The sequence below is a fragment of the Thamnophis sirtalis genome, unplaced genomic scaffold, assembly GCF_051295495.1.
Source record: "Thamnophis sirtalis isolate CommonGarterSnake01/CBP01778 unplaced genomic scaffold, rThaSir2_p1.2 scaffold_5, whole genome shotgun sequence".
Classification (NCBI taxonomy): Eukaryota; Metazoa; Chordata; class Lepidosauria; order Squamata; family Natricidae; genus Thamnophis; species Thamnophis sirtalis.
This window is the reverse complement of record NW_028261385.1, coordinates 44,726,984-44,748,970: the sequence shown is the minus strand read 5'-3', so window position 1 is coordinate 44,748,970 and position 21,987 is coordinate 44,726,984. Positions and strand designations below refer to the sequence as shown.

Here is a 21,987-nt window from a genome sequence, read left to right as displayed (position 1 = left end):
CATACTGTAATGCAATATGTGAGGACACTTTCTATGATGGACCGATAGAAAGAGGTCATCAGCCGTTGTTCCACCTGATTTTTTCACAGGACTCTAAGGAAATGAAGTCTCTGTTGGGCCTTTCCAATCACCAGAGACGTGTTGTTTTTCCAGGTGAGATCTTGACTAATAAGCACTCCCAAGAATTTAAAAGAGGAAACCCTCTCCACACATCCCCCCTCGATATACAATGGGGCAGGCTCATCTCTGTGCTTCTGGAAATCTAGCACCATCTCCTTTGTCTTACTAGTATTTAGATGTAAGTTGTTTCTTGAGCACAATGCAGATACCTTCTGGACTTCTTCCCTATATGCTGATTCGTCCCCTCCAGTTATGAGAACCAGCACCGTTGTGTCGTCTGCAAACTTTATTATGGTATTTGATGGATCAGAGGATATGTGAGTACAGGTAGGAGCTGAGCACACAGCCCTGAGGGCAGCCTGTGCTGAGCTTCAGCATGGAAGATGTAAAGGACCCAACCCTTACTGTTTGTGGATGATCCGTCAGGAAGTCTTTGATCCATTCACAAGTGAGGGGAGGAAAATTCAGGTCAGTCAACTTTTCAATGAGAATGCCTGGTAAGATGGTGTTAAAGGCCAAGCTATAGTCTATAAAAAGCATTCTGACATAATTCCCAGATTTCTCAAGGTGGCTCAGTGCAATATGTAGAGCAGTGGTGATGGTATCCCGTCGACCTGTTGCTTCTATAAGCAAACTGATGTTGATCAAAATTTGGTGGAAGACAGGACCTGAGGTGTTGTAGGACCAGTCTCTCAAAGCACTTCATCACTATAGACGTCAGTGCAATGGGTCTATAGTCATTCAGGCTATTTATGGCTGCTTTCTTCGGAACTGGAATAATTGTGGCTGCTTTCAAGTATAATGGGACTCTAGCCTGTTGCAGGGAGATGTTAAAAATCCTTGTCAAGACCCCTATTAATTGGTCAGCACGGGTTTTTAACACTTTCCCCAACACCCCATCTGGACCTGCAGCTTTGTTGGGATTGACAGCCTTCAGCTCAGCTCTCACTTGATGTTCATCCAGGATGAGTGGCTGGAGGTTAGAGGGCTTTTGGGCTAGAGCCACAGAGACTGATCTTTTGACCTCAAAGCAGGCAAAGAAGCTATTTAGCTCCTCTACTAGCAGGGCATTTGCATTGGCTATTTTTTTATATTGCCTTTTTAGTTGGTTAGGTGTTATAGCCCCTGCCACACCTGTTTTGAGTTTTTATTTTCCAGATATTTCTCTGCCTTTTGTTTGTATTTCTGTTCAGCTGCCTTAATACCTCTTCTCAAGTTTGCCCTGGCTTCATTGTATTTGTCTTCATTTCCTGCCTTGAAGGTGGAGTTTTGGGCTCTCAGAAATGATTGTACCTCTGCTGACATCCAGGGTTTATGATTACTGTAAACTCTGATGTGCTTATTCACTGTTACATTGTCTGTGCATGTTTTAATGTATGAGAGTACAGTGTCAGTGAATTCTTGCAGCTGCAAATGTTCAAATATATTCCACTCGGTAATCTGAAAGCAGTCCTGCAACTGGTAGAGTGCTCCCTCCGGCCAGATTTTGACAGTTTTCAAGACTGGCCATATACTTTTCCTAAGGGGGATATACTTTGGGCACAGTAGCAGAGAGATATGGTCAGTTGTACTCAGATTGGAGAGGGGGATTGCTCTATATGCCTGTCTTAAGTTTGAGTACATATGGTCTAGAGTATTCTTACCTCTAGTGATACATTGCACATACTGCACAAACTTAGGGACAACAGACTTTAGACTGGTTTGATTAAAATCCCCAGCCATGACAAAAGCACCCTCAGGATAAATTTGCTGCTGCCTCTCGATGGCATCATGTAACTTAGAGAGCACTGTGCTAACATTTGCATCAGGTGGAATATAGACAGCAGTGATAACTATAACAGAAATCTCTCTAGATAAATAAAATGGCTGACAAATGACAGTTAAGCATTCCACATCTGCAGAACAGTGTATATAAGCAATTCTGCTGTTAGTACATCAGTTATTATGGGTGTAAATACAAAGTCCTCCACCTTTGCTTTTACCAGAGTTGTGGTTTCTGTCAAAGTGGTGTGTGGTGCGGTTAGTTAGCTCCACTGACATATCCAGTACAAGTGGATGAAGCCAGGTCTCTGTGATGATCATCACACAGCAGTTGCGAATGAGCTTATTCGCTGCCATCCATAGCTCTAGTTCATCAGTTTTGTTGGCAAAGGATCTAGAGTTGGTTAGAAAATTGCTTGATAATGCTGGTCTGTGAGGCTGCTTCCGTAACCGAACTAGCAAACCAGCTCTGCATCCCCACTTCTGCTTTTGCTCTCTTCGCTGCCTCCTAGGTCCAACAACGATCCATGGAGAGCCTGACAGTCTTACTATGACACTTGGTATATTATGAGACTGCTGGAAGTCGCTGGTAATATCTAGTCGACTAGAAGATCCAATCTTTAGTAACTCCCTGCGGGTGTAGACTAGTTTTTGCCTAACTCCACTGTGACACCAGAAGCTCAAAGCCGCAGCATATAAGCACACTGCCATCTTGTGGGGCGAAATGCCTCAAATTAAAAGGAACTGTTTATAACCAGAGGTGGATTCCTACCAGTTTGGATCGGTTCAGCCGAGTAGGTAGTAACTCGGCCTGCCACACCCCTGAACCAGTTCTATCCGCCATCTTGTTTTTTGCTTCTGCACATGCACAGAAACATTTTTTTTACTAATGCGCATGTGTGCATCAAACGTGCATCAAGCGCATCCCTGAGCAAACCGGCCACCAATTTTAGCAAGTCTCACAGATACGTCATATGCATTGCAAATAAATTGATAACAAGGCCTTAGCTTTCTGCACAGAATAGCTCAAGCAATATCCAAAGCATCCATGTAATCTGAGAACAAAAATGCACTGCTTTAATATATGCTGAAATAATCAAAACAAGGGCCCAAAGAGTAAACTATATATAACTTGACAAAGAGCAAGAAAAAAACTGTTAAATTGAAGAATATTCAAATCTTCTTATTTTTTCCTGCTATTGCAAGTGTTATTTTTTATACTTGCTTCTTTATTATTTATTTTTTTATAAACCTTTCATCTTTTACAGTTCCAATAGTAAGGAGAACCTGTAAAAATAAATATATTAAACCTGAAATGTTTCATCACGAATGGAGAGGATTCCCAACTGTACAAGCCTTCATCAGGATGTAAATGCTCAAGCTTCAAATCCACTATCCAAAGCCCATCAAAAGTCCTCTTTTGTAGTAATCAGAAGGCAGGGCAGGAGTGCTCCAATAATCATAGGAAGAAACTCACAATAATTTTATGTCAATATACACAAATTGTTTTATAAAGCAAAATACACTTTAGTGTACATTTAATTAGTCAATTTAAAGCATTTTTTCCCAGTAATAACCTTATTTGATATTTTTAAAGCATTTTATTTGAACTTGCAGTATTTTTAAAAAATTATTTCTTCTAACAAATCCCAGAGCAATTTTGTCTGTTAGCATCATGTTTATAGAAAGTAATGTGCTGCCCTCTAGAGGCATAAAAAACTTATTGATGAAAATTGTAAAATGACCAATTCTTCTCTTCTAAAAAATGAAGATAACACAAAGTACTTGAATGTATTATTTTTTCAAAACACCAGTCTCTTTCAATAGGAAATAGGTCAATTGAATTTTTAAAAAAATCAAATATAATTATAAGTATACTGCATTAGTTTTTTTCTACAAAATATAAGAAAAGCAAACCTATGACAAAATATTTTAGACAGAACATTTTGCATTTATATGGAATTCTGTCTTTTGGAAGCACATTGAGAAAGTTGATAAAATATCAAGGACCCATCAGTACAATAAATGCCACAAATCTTGCTTACTCATATAAGGGCAAAGATTGCTTTCAGGAATGAATAACACTGTTAAATTGCTAAGCAGGGTTGTTGTTTTTTTACTGCCAACATAAATAAAGCAACATAAATGTAAATTCTACACATGGACTCACTGAATGGATAATATTGGAACAAAACATGTTGTCTAATCCAATACAGAAAAGTTCAGTCAGTTAGGATATTCTAAAGTACAAATTTTGGAAGTCTGTGAATTATTTCTGTCAAATAATCTAATTAAGGTTACAATCTGTAAACCATCCAAATTTGCCTTATAGGAAAGATAGATGGATGGATGGATGGATGGATGGATGGATGGATGGATGGATGGATGGATGGATGGATGGATGGATGGATGGATGGATAGATAGATGGATGGATAAGTAAGTAAATAAGCAAGCAAGCAAGCTAGGACCTGGACAGGATATGGTCAGAAAATAAACTATATTTAAAAAAAGATTTAGTTTGTTCATCAGAATTTTACATAATAGATGGATTACAACCAGTACCAGGCAAGATTGTTTTTTCTACTATAAATTTAGATGCAGATTAAATGGACCTAAGATTCAGGCATGTAGATTTCATTTGATCATTAGTTAAGATGGTGGTTTAGAAAGTAGGAGACTAAGTAATGGACCTCTCCTAAGCTTGAAAACTGGGTAGGTGACTGAACCAATCATTGTCTCAGCCCAACCTACTTCACAGAATTTATGGGGAAAATAGGAACCAGGCGTGTTAGGTATGCTTGCCACCTGACTATTATATGTGTACAGTATGTGTATGTGTGGATATGTGTATGTTATATATGTGTGTGTCAGTATGCATGTATATAGTTAATAATTAACTATATACATTATACAAGTAATATAAGTACACGTACACAGCGTGCACGCACACACACACACACCGTATTTTTCAGAGTATAAGACGCACCACGGTTTTGAAGAGGCTAATTTTTTTTAAAAGTAGGTAGGTAAATAGAGGGATAGAGAGGGAGAGAAAGAGAGAGAAATACAGTAGGAAGGTAGGGAGAGGGAGAGAGTAGTTAGGTAGGTAGGTAGATAAAGGGAGAGAGAGAGAGAGAGAGAGAGAAAGAGAGAGTAGGTAGGTAGGTAGAGGGATAGAGAGAGTAATAGAGAGAGAAATATGGTAGGTAGGTAGGCAGAGGGTAGGTAGGTAGGTAGGTAGGTAGGTAGGTAGGTAAAGGGAGAGAGAAATACAGTAGGTAGGTAGGGAGAGAGAGAGTGTGTGTGTGTAGGTAGGTAGATAGAGGGATAGAGAGAGAGAGAAATAGAGAGAGAAAGAGAGACAGACAGACAGAAATACAGGAAATAGGTAGGGAGAGAGAGAGAGAGAGTAGGTAGGTAGGTAGGTAGGTAGATAAAGAGATCGAGAGAGAGAAATAGAGAGTGATAGAGAGAGAGAGAAATACAGTAGGTAGGGAGAGTTAGTGTCTGTAGGTAGGTAGGTAGAGGGATAGAGAGAAATACAGTAGATAGGTAGGTGTTTCTGCTAGCACAGCGCTTGATAAATGTAATTCTCATCAATTAGTTAAAGAGCTTTCCAAAAGGAAAAAAAAGTTTTTGCACTCTGCAAACCTCCCCAAAACAGCCCATTTTTCACAAAAACAGGTCCATTTTTTTTTCAAAAAAAGGCATGAATAGCCTTGGGGGGGGGCTTGCAGAGTGCTCCTGGGGGACTGGAGGACCAAAAACAAGCACAAAATGGCCCGTTTTTTGTGAAAATGGACCCGTTTTTTGTCAAAAAAATTGCATGCATAGCCTTATGGAGACTTAAAGAGTGCTGCTGGGGAGGGGGGGGCAAAAACACAGCCTAGTTTTTGCTCATTTCTGCCCTTCCCAGTCCCCATGAGCTCTCTGAAAGCCTCCATAAGGGTGTGCATGGCCATTTTGGTGAAGGGGCGGGACTTTGGGAGTAAAAAAAATGCTGTATTCGGTGTATAAGACGCACCCAGATTTTCAGCCTCTTTTTTGAGGAAAAAGGTGCATCTTATACTCCAAAAAATACGTTAATAAACCTGAAAATCTTCAAGCACAGACAATATAGTTAATATTTTAATATGTGTATCCCTTGTACCACATAGAATGTTTATTCATCTTAAAACATCTGTAACCCATGCGGAAAAAAAATCTGCTGGAGTACAAGAAAGGTGGACTCTAAGCCTGTCTTTGAAGATACATAGGCACTATTGTACATTCCTGCTAAAAACACCAGTAACTGCAGCAAACCACAATGTTGTAAAAAAGAAAGCATGCTTGGAATCATAACCTAAGTGCCATTCTTATGTCCTTGGGTACCAATGTAAATAGTTACAAACATGTCTATGACATTTGCTTCTCGCACACGCCGGTAGAGAAAACCCATACCTGAAAGGCATTTTAATTGATCCAGATTATAGAACATCTTTTCACCTTAATATGCACCATTTAACCTGATGGGCTTTAAATACCCCAAGAACTGTCATAAATTCCCTCCCAGATTGGGAAATTTATTGCCATGTGGCAGCCGTGGAACGAATACTAACAATAGAAGGTCATGATCTTCAACTTGGCTGGCATGCATTTATTTGGGTGGGGAAAAACAAAACACACTCATATTTCCAGACACTTAGTAAGAGATACTTTATTATATCTCTGGGAGAAAATTAAGAAAAATCATTATATGAAAATCCTACTTTGGCTTTCAACTGTGGAGGCAATGGTATACCCTAATGTATTAGATGTAACTAAGGCAGTGAGATACAAAGATTTATTGGATGAACAAGGGATATTAAAATCTGACCAAGAATTAAAGAGCCAATTTTTTTACAAATTAAGACAAGATATAAAAAAACATTTAGAATAATTTGGCTTCTACAAAGAACAACAGGAATTAGAAAAAATACTACAGGGAACCGGGGGGGGGGATGTTTACCAAAGCATACAATTATTTCTTAAGATTTAAAATGGAGAAAAACCAGTGAAAGAGACAATGAAAAGTTGGACCCAAAAATTTGGTTATAGTATCGAATTTGAACATTAGGAAAATTATGAGAGAAAAACTACAAGTTGACCATGTCAGCAGCCTATTAAGAAAATTTGTTTTATCGTTGGCATTTACGCCTGGCCAGATTGGCCAAAATGTTTCCAAAGCATTTGCCTGAATGTTGGAGATGCAGTTATAAACAAGGAACTTTCTAACATATGTGGTGGGAGTAGTGCCTCAAAGTAAAGAAATGATTAGAAGAGATTACAGGGCAAAAGATAGAGCTGAAACTGGAAGTATTCTTATTGGGCATATTAAGGGGAAACATGTGTAAAAAAAATTCAGTACATAATACTGCATATATTAACCACAGCTAGCCATTAACCACAGTCTTTGCTCAAAATTGGAAACAGAACAACACCCCCTCTGATCAAATGATAATAAGAAAGGTATTTGAATGTGCAGAGATAGATAGGTTAACCATGGAGTTACAGGATAGAGAAGAATCAGAATATTATAAGATCTGGAATATATGGTACATTTGGCTGGAAGATAGATATAAAGCTACTGTGTAAGGAATATGTAAGATGTATATCAAAAAAAGAGAGAATGTATATATTTGTAAATATTGGTATAATTTAAATGAATATATAATACATAGTACAGTAATCTATATAATTAGTAACTCTGTTAATATAAGTAACATGGATACGGAAATGCTGTAATGAGTGGAACTCTATGTTTTTGTTGTTTTTAATGTTGAAATATGTTTAATAAATTTTTTTTTTTTAAAAAAAGAACTGTCATAAATCCCCCAAAAGCATAGCTGAAATCTGCAGATGGGAATCATAGGAATTGAAGCATCATCCAATATCTGGAGGGAACCAAACCAAAGGGAGGGGGGACCCTATTCTCAGAAGTGGTAAAAATCTCTGCACCCGGGCAGAACTTTTCTTCTTATATTCTTATTTCGATTTTTCAGAAAGGCTCCAACGGAACCAGCCCCTATTCCTTGGCCCAGATGCATCTTTCCAGATTTTAATGTTTTTTAAAGTCCTTAAAAACATCCCTCGGCTTCAACTTTTCCCTAAACTGTTCCCCCCCCCCCCCTCTTTTCTCCGAGCACAGTTCACACGTGCTGATGGACACGGGACAGTAGAGGGAGGGAAGGAGGATGGCACAGCAACTGAAGCACTCCAACGGAATCTACTCCATCATCTGCCACCCCACCGTCTGGAGGCAACGGAGGAGAGAAGGGCACCATCATTCTGCAGCCGTTACCTTGGTTGCTGTCCGAGGCAAAGGAACTGGCCGTTCACTTCGGCTGTTCATGATGCTCAGGGGAGCCGCAGGGGGCGACCCTTCTTTCCAGGGCTTCCTCTCGCGCGACGCGTTTCCCTGGCAACGGATCCTGTCAGATGGCTACGACAGGAACCGTCAACTCTGAAGAAACCCAAGATTTCTTATTGAGAGGACAACATTTCCCTATCAATATGCTAATTTTTCGCATCGTGAGCCAAAGATTATATTGGTTTGCTACAAACACTGACGAACGTTTTACTGGCGCATTTACATAGCTGCCAGGATCCAAAAGGAAGAACGGCCTCTAAATAGCCCTCAATGCGGAGAGGAGGAGGCGTGTGCATTTTGGCGCGTGCGCATTAGACGGACAGGAAGAGGAGCGCGCATGTGTATCCCAAATAAAAGAAACGAGCTTGGGCGAGATTGAGGCGTTGTTTCTCTTTGGCCTGCCGGCGAGTATCCGGACAACGCCATGGGGAAATTGAACGTAGTTTTACTCCGATACCTTTCTCGGGATCATTTTAGGGTCCTCACTGCGGTAAGTCTGGGTTGACGGATTCGATTCGGTTTGAGAGCTGAATTGGTCGGGACGGCCACGTGTCTCCTGTTGCAAGAGATTTAGGTTGGCTCCTGGTAAAAGTGCTGAAACCGGAGACCTTCCAGATGTTCTTGAACTTCCAGAACCCTTCCCTTTTAGGCATACTGACTGGAATTGCTGGGGGTTCAGGAACATCTGGGGCTTCCACATCTGTTTACAGATGAGTCTCCTTTTTTTAAAGTAAATAACTTTATTATCATATTGTACACTAATCGGCATACATTAAAATGAATTTTTATTGTATATAGCTCTGAAAGGGTCATCACCTCTAATATACACTATATAATCATGACATAATAAATAATTAAATACAAAATTAAATATGCATATACCCACATATTACAGCATACGTGTACATGGAGAGAAAAGTGAATCTTGTGAGTTTACCAAGTTATGTCTGACTTTTGGAAAGATGATAGAAAGCAGAGCGGCCGCCCCCACCCCAGATAGAGATAGATTACTCTTCCAGATTCTGGAAAATTGGGATTAATCTGGACTCGAATTAAGGCCTGCCAAGAATTTGTTCTATCATTCATTTGCCTTGAGAATGCCATTTCAACGATCTATATTTTTATCAGATTATCAATGTTAAGGGAAATACATGTATTCAAAATAGGCGTTAGTACATTTAAAATACATTTAAAAGAGTAGGAAAGAGATCAAGTTGGGCTTATCATAATACTTTGTATTTATTATTCTTTCTTTTTATTATTATAGGTAGAAATGGGCATGAAGAATCATGAAATAGTCCCTCCCAGTTTGATTGCCTCCATTGCCAGTCTTAAACACGGGGGTTGTAATAAAATTCTGAAAGAATTAACAAAACACAGACTTATAGCTTATGAACGAACTAAAAGTAAGTACAAATGTTTTTATTCTTCTGTGCACCTGTATACCTACCAACAAAGGTTAAATTTTGTATTAATGTAGTAATAATTTGTATTAGTATGATGTTTCGAATTATATAACTAATAGAAAACAGAGGACTTGTCATCATTTTGGCGGTTCCACCACAAATGCGCGAACGACAAAAGCGCGCCTGACTAAACTGCGGTGACAACCGCGCCGACAAAACTGCGCCGACGAATGAGCGCTGAAGCGCGCCGACAGAAGTGCGCTGTAACCTAACCCTAAAAATAAACCTAACCCTAAACCTTACCTTAACTTAAATTGCACTTCTGTCGGTGCGCTGTTGTTGGCGCGCTTTTGACATCGCGGTTTTAGCGCCGCGGTTTTGTCGGCGCGCTTTTGACGTTCACGCTTTTGTCGGGTCACGCATTTTGGCTACATTCAGTCCCCTTCATACTTAAGTGCAGAGCTTGGGCTGTACCTTAGTATATGCAAGGTTTATTTCAAATTGAATAAATAATTATAAGAGGTTGTTCCAAGATAAACTATTTCAATTCCTTTTAGTGATTTAAAATAGTTTTTCCTAACTTTTTGTCCTCACATTACCTTGGGCTACAGTGCCCAACACATTCAATAAAAGAAAATATATGTTGCTTGGGTTTGAACTGTGCAGTTTGTTCTATCTGAGGTTGGCTATCACAGTCAACTTGGTTGGTGCAACCAAGCTCAGAAAATATCAAGGCCTTCATAGTCAACATTACTGTTGATGTGCTTATTTCTTTGAATGTCATCTCAGTGCTAGAGTAAGTCTAAGCAGTTTACAAATTCCAATTAGAAATAATAGATATTACCATAGAACTAATAAAAATAAAAAGAAACTGACATGTCCAGAAAGATGGCCAACTCATTACAATAACTACCAGGGAGAAAATCCGTAGGTTTCCTGGGAAGCCAACTTTTCACAGCTCTACAGAAAGAGTCACATCAATGGATCCTGTTCTACAGGATAAGTCTATTTACAGAGAATATATGCCTGCAAGCGTCCACAGGTTGACAGTGTCTTATAGTTGAGACCTGGAGCATGTCATTCCTTCCAGATTGTATTTATCAAGCAGAAACAACAGGATGATTGGCAATGTTAGGAATTATAGTTCAATATAATGGCATGGTTATATCATCAGAAATATAATCATATTAAATTATTAACATACGCATACTGTTGTCATATTTTAATTTTTCAGCTGTCCAAGGTTATCGATTGACTAATGGAGGGTATGATTACCTTGCCTTGAAAACACTGACTTCCCGAGACGTGATCTGTTCTGTTGGAAACCAAATGGGTGTTGGAAAAGAATCAGGTATTTTAAACACTAATTTAATTGGCAAGGACAAGTTGGGAAAGTTATCATAACCTTTTTTTGTAAATTCTCTCCCCCCCCCCCCTTCCCCAAAATGCTTAGGGATAATGTGAATGTGTATGAATGAAATTTTGTTTTCAAAGATATTTACATTGTTGCAAATGAAAAAGAAGAACAACTTGCATTAAAACTGCATAGGCTTGGGAGGACCTCCTTTCGGAACTTGAAAAACAAGCGTGATTACCACAAACACAGACACAAGATGTCATGGCTCTACCTCTCGCGTCTGGCTGCAATGAAAGAATTTGCCTATATGAAGGTACTACTTATATATCCCTGATTGATGGCCCAGGGTAGTTGTAATTGAAAATAAGATATATCCAAGGCTCCGTTGCCTTCCTGTAATTTCCTTTTCACACATTAAAATGATGGATTTGATTTGGAATACCCACAGTTTTTTTAAATATTTTTCTAATAAGTTCCTGATAAGTCTTGTAAGAATCATCACAAATTTTGAGTTCATTTAGCTAATCCATGATTGTGATTCACTGATAAGTTGATCCTTGAATTTTTAATAAAAATACCATGAAAAATGTTCTTTCCACACATAAGCTAACCTGCATTTTTCATGCTATTTTTGTTTGAGGGAAAATTGTGAATGGGCTTCTTTGTGGCTGTATATAGGATACATGGCTGTTTTGCCAAATATATTATTTTATAAGCTCATTCGGGCCCTCACTCGGGCCCTTGTGACCTCTAGGCTGGAATACTGCAATGTGCTCTACATGGGGCTGCCCTTGAGGAGCATCCGGCGACTTCAGCTAGTGCAGAATGCAGCCGCGCGAGTGATTGCGGGTGCACCCCGATTCACCCGCATAACACCTATCCTCCGCGAGCTGCGCTGGCTACCTGTTGATCTCCGGATGCGCTTCAAGGTGCTATTAATCACCCATAAAGCCCTACATGGCAGTGGATCTGGATACTTGAGAGACCGCCTTCTGCCAATTACATCCCTGCGACCGATAAGATCCCATAGATTAGGCCTCCTCCGTATTCCATCGGCCAGCCAGTGTCGGCTGGCAACTACAAGGAGGAGGGCCTTCTCAGCAGTAGCCCCGACCCTTTGGAACGAGCTCCCCGTGGAGATTCGTACCCTCTCCACCGTCCAGGCCTTCCGCATAGCCTTGAAGAACTGGCTCGCCCGTCAGGCCTGGGGATAGGATAGTTACCCCTCCCGAATGATGAATGTATGTTGCTTGCTATTTTATTACATGTTTTGTCCTAATGTCTGTATTCCCCCTTCCCAGTTTTTGTGTGAGCCGCCCTGAGTCCCCTCAGGGAAAAGGGCGGCCTACAAATTCTAATAAAATTCTAAAAAAAAATTCTAAAATTCCCAGATGAGCCAAACTCAATTTTAGGGGCATATTTTGGCATTTAAAATTATTAGCTTATCCACCAGTATATATTTTAGTGTCATTTGTTGGAGGATAAGTCCAGACATTTCTTCCAGTCGATGCTTTTTGAGTGGCCATCTTAAGAAATGAGAGGGCTCTTTGGCCTGATATGACACTGCCACTCCTATATTAGTGCATAATTTGTACAAATGTGTTTCGGCTAATCACTAAAGTTAATGTAATAGATTAGAACAGTGTTTCTCAACTTTGGCAACTTGAAGATGTCCGGACTTCAACTCCCAGAATTCCCCAGCCAGCATGCTTCTAAACATTGAGAAACATTGGATTAGAATAATTATTTGCTCTTCAGAAGGAAATTTATTTACTCATGTTGTCTGTGTGTATTTCTTTGGTGTTTATTTCCTCCTTGACCAGGCTTTGTATGACCGACAGTTTCCTGTTCCAAAACCATATGACTACAACAGACATGCAGTAGTAATGGAACTTGTCAATGGCTACCCACTGTAAGTATCAGTGCTTGCCTGGCACAGACCTATTAAGGCTCCTTCATTTCCAGTGTGGTAAATTGATAAGCTGCTAGTCACTGCTATTTGGAAAAAAAAACCGCACAGAAATAGTTATTGTGTTTAGGATGCATTTCAGAAGGAATAAGCCCAAAATCCAAAATATGTCACTTCAATTATATGTGAACTGTCCTCATTTAATGTAAACAATTATATAACTAGGTCTCCCAACTAGATAGTATTGACATATATGACTGTTTACCACGCATCTTACAATTGGCTTAAACTAGAAGTGGGTAAGTTTGAGAAACATTGTATTTTTTTCTGATATGTTGTTTTTAATTTTTTTAAAAATGTATGCACACAAAAACACACATGCACATTTAACACTTATTTATAGCTGGGTGACATATCATCTGTAGGGCTTATTGCAGCTGAGTGGACCGCCTTGAGTTGACATGACAGGGAAACTACCAGTGCATATTTTGTCTGAGTTTATAATTTTTTCTGCTTTTCTTTGTTCTAGTGATATTTTTTTTCTCTTCAGCCAATTGTATTCTAGTCCGTCTAATCTGATATTGTTTTTCTATATAGCTAAATGGAGCTTTTATCTTTTTAATTTTTTATGTAGATGTCAAGTGCGTCATCTTGAAGACCCTGCCTCCCTATATAATGAGTTAATGGAATTAATTGTAAAACTTGCCAACCATGGCTTGATCCATGGTGACTTTAATGAATTCAATCTCATGTTAGATAATAAAGACCAGGTTACAATGATTGATTTCCCACAGATGGTATCAACTTCTCACCCAAATGCTGAATGGTGAGTAACTTCTTCATGTAAATAATCTATGTGGCTCAACAAAGTTGCCTTGGTTTAAATTTCAACTAAATCTTGCATTGCAACTCAGCTTTGCTGAATAATAATGGCTTGTTCACATAACACTAAATTCCAATTGATAGCTTATTCAGAATTAGGATAAATTAAAACCAAAGGGCTTTATGCATCAATCACTATGTAAAATGATGTATTCTAGGGAACTTTGAATAATTACTTTGTAATTTGATATTTTAAAGATTAATGTGAATTTGTGTTGGAATAACTTCCAAGAGCTTTTTCCTGATTTAATAACGCCTTCTTGAATTTGTGTTTTTATTCTTAAGCTTGATTATTGGTTTTAAATTGTTCTTATTGTAAAGTTTGTACCATGGATATTTTAATTCTTTTATTCTAATTAAGCCATGAAGAGTCTTATAGATTGTGGACAGAAATAAATGAGAATCTTCTAATAATATTTTAATTCAGGTATTTTGACAGAGATGTGAAATGTATCCGTGATTTCTTCATGAAACGTTTCAGCTATGAAAGTGAACTATATCCAACTTTCAAGGATGTTAGGTAAGCTGTGTGGCATATTAATACATGAACATGTATTTCATTCTTTTTAGTCTTCTTCCATAGTGCTGAGTATAGCAATAGCAATAGCAATAGCAGTAGACTTATATACCGCTTCATAGGCCTTTCAGGCCTCTCTAAGCGGTTTACAGAGAGTCAGCATATTGCCCCCAACAACAATCTGGGTCCTCATTTTACCCACCTCGGAAGGATGGAAGGCTGAGTCAACCCTGAGCCGGTGAGATTTGAACCGCTGACCTGCTGATCTAGCAGTAGCCTGCAGTGCTGCTTTTAACCACTGCACCACCTTGGTATACAGTACACATTGAGATTTCACTTGTAGGTATATCTGCTAAGAACTCAAATCATGTTTTGTACTTCACATACAAATGTAAATTTTTATTAATCATGTAGGGCAGGGCTGTCAAATTTGCAGGCCAGATGCATCATGCCCTGGCCACACCCAGTTTAACAAAGGAGGAATATGTCACGTGACAACACGGATTTGACACCTTTGATGTAGGAGATTGACTTAACACAGGGTTCAGAGTAGCTATTTTGTAATAAATGGATGTTATTAATCTATTCCTTTCATTTATCTACAGTATTCTGGGGTTTCAAGATGTTTATTTTTAAACATTTTGGGCATGTTATTAAAATCAATAACTATGGATCAAATTCTTCTTAGAAAGCAATACATCCAAACAAGCATTCTCTTTTGTATAAATAGACCTCAGCAACGTTTTTCTTACTGTATTATGAAGGGAAGCCATTGTTCCCATTTATTTCCAGTTCCTACTATCATTTTTACTTAAATTCAGACTTTTTGTTGATCTAAATGGAAATCTCCCTCTGTTTTTCTTTATAATCATTATCTAACACAGATTCATCTTTTCTTCCTCCATCCCTATTTTTTAAAAAATAAAAGATTGAGTCCATTTACAATACACAACTAATCATTCTTTTAGTAATTTCTAGAATTCCATCTCAAGATCACAATTCTTTTTTCGTCCTCTCCGTTTGGAAAGCACTGGTACATTATAAATAAGCAATGTTTTTGTTGGCGGGGGGAGAAATATTATGGTTTTTGAGTATTACTTGCAAAATGAATTTTGTTTCACTTTATTTCAACATTACCAGGAAAGAGTGTTCTCTTGATGTTGAAATTTCAGCCAGTGGCTACACCAAAGAAATGCAAGAAGATGATGAATTACTTTACTTGGATTGCCCTGAACATGAGACTCTTAAAACTGAGACATTTTCTGATGGACAAGATCCAGAAGGAGAGATTGCTTCATGTAACAGCGAAGATCAAATGTCTGATGGGAACTTCATACATGAGGTTAAAAAAGTTTCAGAAGGTTTGCTGCAGAGCCCTGACGAAGATAGTACAGATGAAGATGAAGACAGTTTAGATTTGCAGGGATTAAGCTGTGCCTTACAGCAGATTGAAGGGCAGGTGATGATAACTGAAGAGAAGGCTGATCCTGAAAGCTCTGTCATTGATTTTCCTGGTGATAAGAAGATCATGGAAAAATCTACCCAGTTGGAAGACGAAGTGGTTCATGGAGAAGATACTGCTGACAAAGAATATGAAGATGAATGCTCTGGTCTGGTTGATTTGTCTACATTCAACAGGGAATTTAGACCTTTCAGGTAGAGGGCTATACTAATCATTTAGAAGCTTTCTATGTGTTGTTTCTTTGTTTTGCCTTTCCAGAAGGTGAGCTTCTTTCTCAATATCCTCAAGCATACAGTATATTGTTTGCAGATAAGTAATTTTTAATGGTTTGTTTCAAACTTTGGCACATACTATGAGCTTCATTTTAACTTCCTTACATTTAATATACTCACCAGATCATTTTGCTATTTCTTAATTGACCCCGACATAAAAATATTAAAAATGTAGATTTCCCATTCATATATATTGATCATTTAAATGGCATCTTGTATTGGATCAGTTCATGATAGAGGAACATGGGTTCTTTTACTTTGATATTATTTCACAATTACAGCCTTTGCAGCATCCCCATGATCATGTTATCAAAATTCAGATGCATGGCAACTGGTTCATATTTATGAAGGTTGCTGTGTCCTAGGGTCACGTGAAATCCTTTTGTACCTGGCAAGTAAAATCAATGGGAAAGCCCAGAAAGTTTGGGATCAATTGTTGTAAATTGAGGGCTGCCTGTACACAATAAACCAGATTACTTTAAGGAACCCAAACAAAAACCACCATCCCTTCAGCAAGTTTTGTGTGTGAATTCCTTAGTGCATCATGTCCATTAATGAAATTGGGATTGTGGGAACAGCCTTTGTGAATGTCACTGTTCTAGCTTATTTGCACTGGAAAGGCTGCTTAGCAAAACGTGGATTAAAAGTGAGTGATTAAAAATATTTCTTATTTCAGGGATGAAGATAGCCTGTTTCATGTCAATCAGCACAGGACAAGAACCACTAGTATGGCTTCAGTATGGAGCACTACAAGCCAGTCAACAATTCCTCCTGTAAGTTTTTACATAATGGGTCTCAGGATCTCTTCCCCCCCCCCCCAAAAAAAATCATCTACTTCCAAGCCTGACTGCAGATTTAGTAACATTTGTTCAGTATAATTTCACATGCTTTAGGTCTTTACTAGGAAATAGAAATTTAATATTATTATATTGATAAATATTTTTTCAGCTATTGTCATTAAATAAATAAAAATAAATTTAAACTTCAGATAATGGATAAAACCAATTTAAGCGGATCCAGAATATTCAATTTCTTTATTCTTAAGTTTCGATCATTTAAACAGCTTACCGTAAACAATTAAATTTTAAATTGTTTAAAAAAACTTCTTAAAGATGCTTGTTTTGAATGGAATGGTATAGAAATGACTTCTAATTAAATTCTAACACAGATACCTCTTTGAATATTAAGGTGTTGATGGGATTATTGAGTTCTTCTAGTTATTTTTACCCTCAAATTAGAATTAAGATGAAATTATATATATATTGATTGTTGCTCTAGTATAATTTTGTAAATACAGTGATCTACTTACTGCACAGAACAAAATAAAATACATTTCCACAAATACGAAAAATGTCCCCTGTTTCCCTGAAAATAAGACCTCCCTGGACAATAAGCCCAATCAGGCTTTTGAGCGCATGCGCTAAAATAAGCCCTCCCTAAAATATTGCAACACAGCCGCAGCCATGAGGTGACCACGCTCGCTGCCTCCTGCACCTCAAAAATAATAAGACCTCCCCGAAAATAAGGCCAAATGCTTATTTCGGGGGCCAAAATAAATTAAGACTGTCTTGTTTTCAGGAAAACACGGTATTTCTATAAATGTATGTTTCAGCTTTTGCATAGCATTATTGATTTATACTTTGCTTATGCAATAGTGCTTTCAAGAGGTTGCATATTATCTGGAGAATACAAAAAAAGCTAAAGCATGCATGGATTTTTTAGGATTAATGCTTTACTTCCTGTTTAAACAACATTATACAAGCATACAATGTGTTCAGTCCAGTACATGCATCTTCACTGTTTTGAGGTTTCGGTAGTGCATAGAAATAGGAAAAGGCCCCTACTAGCCCCCCTTCCATGTCTAAACAATCCGAGCACAGCTTTCCAAACTAGCACAGATGGGGAGGTATGAATTCCTCCTTTGTTTTGGTGGGTGACCAAATGAATGTTGTGTACCCCTATTCCCCCCCCCATATGGTGGTCAACAAGATTGAAAGCAATCTACTTAACAAAAGAGCCCTCTTGCTTCTTTCAAAGAGATTTTCAGAGTTAAGTTTGAAAGGCCCAAAAAATTGTCACCCTGGAATCCAGAAATCCCCAAACAAAAGAGATGGACAAAAAAACAATAACATCTTTGTCTTCTAGATGCTTTAAATTCCTTTGATGGTAAAGTAATTGAAGAACAGTATTGTATCTTCAGCTTTGTATTCTTCAGGATCCTTCCTTGAAGAACCTTGAGATGCAAAATAAATGGGAGAAAAGAGCTGGTATTATTTTGCAGGAAAAAAGAGTAAGAAAAAAGGAAATTAGAGAGAGAAGAGGGTATAATCTAGTTCCCTAAAACTTCCTTTCCTTGGATATGATTACTAGGATTCCTTCTTTTAGTCTTCACTTCAGAGTATTGAAAACTCTGCCTTGAAATAGATTTGACCCAGTGGTAAAAAGCTATCTTTGTATCATGCCAATGTCACACATAAAATATATATTTTTATGATATCTCCGTTATGCAAAGGCTTCAAATTTCCTTAAATATAAATTTGTTTTGATTTGTCAATCCATATAAATCCCTAATGTTTTGTATCAGTGCTAATCGTATATTTTTAACTTTCTTTTTTATAACGTCCCAGTCTCCTTTTGGAGAACTAACTTGGAACAATGTCAGTGAGAATCACTTCTTTGTTTTATAAACCTATAATATGTTTGGTGCTCCAGAGAACTTCTTAACCAAGTGGAGATTTCAATCTGAAGATAAAATTCATTCTTAGCATTTCACCACATAGTTGTTAATGCCAGGCGCTCCTTTTTCATATTTTCAAACTAAAAATTATGTATTGTAGCTGTGCTCATTAAATTATTTTTGCAATGTTGAATGAAAGGAAAATTTTCATCCTGTCTAATGAATCGGGTTTCAGAAAATAGTTTCTAATCTATTTGTGTACTTCCTGGGCATTCATTTCTTTGCATAGCCACAAGAGGGACTAGTATTCTTCCAGACAATCTCAAAACACATCTAAAACATCTTTGCATGACTTGCTTATTCTCAAGTACATTGGTATTTTTTAACCTATTACAGGTTTTTTGCAGACATCAAAAGAAATTAATCTTCAATGCTCCCCAGAAATTTTATTTTGGTTGAAATAGGATAAGATGGATTGTAATATTTTGACATTGTTTCATTGCAAACAAGACTAATATTTCGATAAAACTATTATTTCAGGAAGTGGTAAAACAGAAAGTAAAACGCCAACTAAATAAACAACAAAAAGCTGCTTTCAGACGACGACTGCAGAAAGGAGAAGCTAATGTTTACACCAAACAACGGCGGGAAAACATGTACAATATCAAATCAAGTTTGGATTCATCCAGCTTCTGGGAATGACATCCTAAGGAGAAATTTATCTTTTTTTCTGCCAAATCAAACGAATCTTTTATTTTGAAGAAATACTTGCAGAGAGGAAACACAAAAATAATCACATCTTCACAGCCTGACACAGGTTTATGTAATGTGCTTCATGACTGTCTTACACAAGTGAGGCAAATGGCAACTGTCCTTTGTGTAAGACATCACAACGCAAATAGTGTCAATTGCTGTGTAAATTTGGTCCTTCGCTTAGAAAGTCCATTGCATAAGTTTTAATTGAAGTGATATATTCCATTCTTGTATCCTGAGTGGGGTTTTTAGAAACTCCTAAAGTAATAGGCTATATGAGGGTAGGGGGATAGGACTGATTTTGAACAATAGGGTAAATTATGGCAGACCTTTCAAGACAGTCCATAACTTGGTTAAAAGAAATTGCTACTTAATTTGACTGTGTTTGAATTGCCTCGAGGTCTATGCAATAGTTGATATAAAATTTTCAATGATGCTTGGATCTTTGAGTTGTACAAATTTAACAGTTGCACTAAATCTAAAGTTCTTTTTTTACAAATCCCAAAGGTTAACAATATAAATCCCATTTGTGTCAGGTAATGAAAATGATATTGCACAGAGCCTGCGAGAACATTTCAAAAAGGCAATGAGGTTCTGCTAATATTTTTTCATATATTTATTCAACATTTTACTAAATGGCCTACTGCCAAGGGTCCTGAGCTTATTTAGATAAAATGTTGTGCCTTTACAATATAAAAAAATAATTGACATGTTTGATTTGATCTAACATTATTTAAGAAAAACAGCATAGAAATTTGGATGCAACCCAAGGATTTTGATTTTTTTTTTTAAATGTTTTCAAAAAAATTACAGGAGAACAGAGTTAACAAAAAATAAATTAGTACCTGATGACTTAAGAGATAAAAAGCTCAGTGGAATAAGTACTTTAATCACTTAAAAAGTTACATGTGTATCAGAAAGTACTATTTTATTAAACAGTAATTGTTATTTTTGTGTTATGAACACTTCTTGCCCTTTATGAACTTTGTACGAAGAGTGTTTCTGTTATTTCAAAAAAAGTAAATTAAAATAATCTGGTATTTTGAAAAACAATTAATTTTCATGTGGTATTACTTCTTACAGTTAACCAGAAGCCTAACATATGATAATTTTATTATGTGACACAACAATTTCTAATTTGCAACCAGACAGTCTGCTAGATTTTAATTCAGTGAGATCCCAGGAAGTAAATCAAACCATGATTAACTTCACCAAGGGTAGTGTTATTTTTTTTAACTGGCAATATGCAGCAACAATCGATCAAGTAAATTGCAGAATGACCAGAGAAGGTGCCATCAAAGGAACAATGAAACCACACGTGATTTACCACCAAGCACAAAATATAAATGTTCACAACAAATTGAGAAAGTGGACCAACCAAAAGAGAATAGCACCAAATTCAATCACTGATCAATGGATACTTCCCAAGAAGTATCCAATCACCAACCAACCCCCCAAAATTCAGATCCCGCGCAAATTATAAATATGACAACAATTCACTTATGGATCATTGCACTTCTGAAACACATAGCAAAATGTGTCTGCAACACTTGTAATACACATTTCAGTGCAGATTTTCCTGAACCCGGAGAATCCCAAAGTGTGTAAAAGCAAAACTGAATTTGAGACTTCAGAATTATGCCTAATTTTAGCTGGCACAGTACAGTCTTTAGAATGTGACCAAGATCCTATAAATAGAGGTAATGCCACTATGTAATGCTCGAGTTACAATGAATCATCCTGTTGGAATATACACATTGCATTTATCAAAGCGTTGTACCTTTCTTCATCCCAAAAGTTCAAGTGAAAGATTTTGCTGTTAACAATACGATTTTTGTATTCACACACACTAGTAAACCAGGTTTTACCATAGTTTGACAAATAGGCCATTATAATTTGGCTTGCCTAGTGCAGTGTTATATGAAGCAAAAATCAAACCCATATCATTAAATCTTAGTATGATGCATAAATCTAGCTCTGATCTAATCTAAATGATCGATTTAATCCAAAATGTGGTAACTCAATATAATTTTTCCTTCCTTGCAAAACAAACTTTGAATTGTTTCAATGTAATTTTCCAACTCAATTAGGGAAAAAAATCAAGCATCAGATTCAATTCATACACCATGCTGCTATTCCAATTTGGTAAATTGATTCCATTTAGTCATTTGATTTGATAAACACTGCACCATCTTTTTTCTAGGTTCTCAGCTTATGGCTTGTTCATCAGCTTTTTCATACAGTACAGAAAAAGTCACTGAAAGAGAAAAAATGGTACATTAAAAAATTAAATATAAATGTAAGAATTTGGCTCTAATCCTATGCACATACTTCAAGGTTATGCACCATTGAACAATTAAATTTACTTCTGAATAAAACAGCACTACTTAAGGGAAAGGGATGGCCAAAAATAACCAATGTTCCCTAACTCCACTTTTAGATTAATACCAGTCTCTAAAAGGTCAACATGTCATTTATACAA

General features: G+C 37.3%; 2 protein-coding genes across 2 annotated transcripts in view; one reads left to right on the top strand and one right to left on the bottom strand.

Moving 5' to 3' along the window:
• Window positions 1–8,373, bottom strand: part of LOC106540955 (uncharacterized) — a 44,174-nt gene extending 35,801 nt beyond the window's left edge. Inside the window, exon 1 of the mRNA XM_014056273.2 lies at window positions 8,202–8,373. Within this exon, the coding sequence (XP_013911748.2) occupies window positions 8,202–8,252 (51 nt within the window). The 5' untranslated portion in view covers window positions 8,253–8,373. The remainder of the gene's footprint in view (window positions 1–8,201) is intronic.
• Window positions 8,374–8,584: 211 nt separating this feature from the next.
• On the top strand, window positions 8,585–20,292 carry RIOK2 (RIO kinase 2). Its single transcript, XM_014056274.2, has 10 exons — window positions 8,585–8,760; window positions 9,538–9,676; window positions 10,911–11,027; window positions 11,171–11,346; window positions 12,857–12,945; window positions 13,577–13,768; window positions 14,252–14,344; window positions 15,482–15,997; window positions 16,752–16,848; window positions 19,293–20,292. Exons 1-10 carry the CDS (start codon window positions 8,695–8,697, stop codon window positions 19,452–19,454), a joined length of 1,647 nt encoding a protein of 548 aa, XP_013911749.2. The 5' UTR covers window positions 8,585–8,694; the 3' UTR covers window positions 19,455–20,292.
• Window positions 20,293–21,987: the final 1,695 nt, after the last annotated feature.

Bases quoted from the DNA above. Each gene is read 5' to 3' on its own strand.
- RIOK2 (XM_014056274.2), top strand. From the start codon at position 8,695: ATGGGGAAATTGAACGTAGTTTTACTCCGATACCTTTCTCGGGATCAT. The intron at 8,761-9,537 runs GTAAGTCTGGGT...TTATTATTATAG, and splicing joins ATTTTAGGGTCCTCACTGCG to GTAGAAATGGGCATGAAGAA. The intron at 9,677-10,910 runs GTAAGTACAAAT...TTAATTTTTCAG, and splicing joins AGCTTATGAACGAACTAAAA to CTGTCCAAGGTTATCGATTG.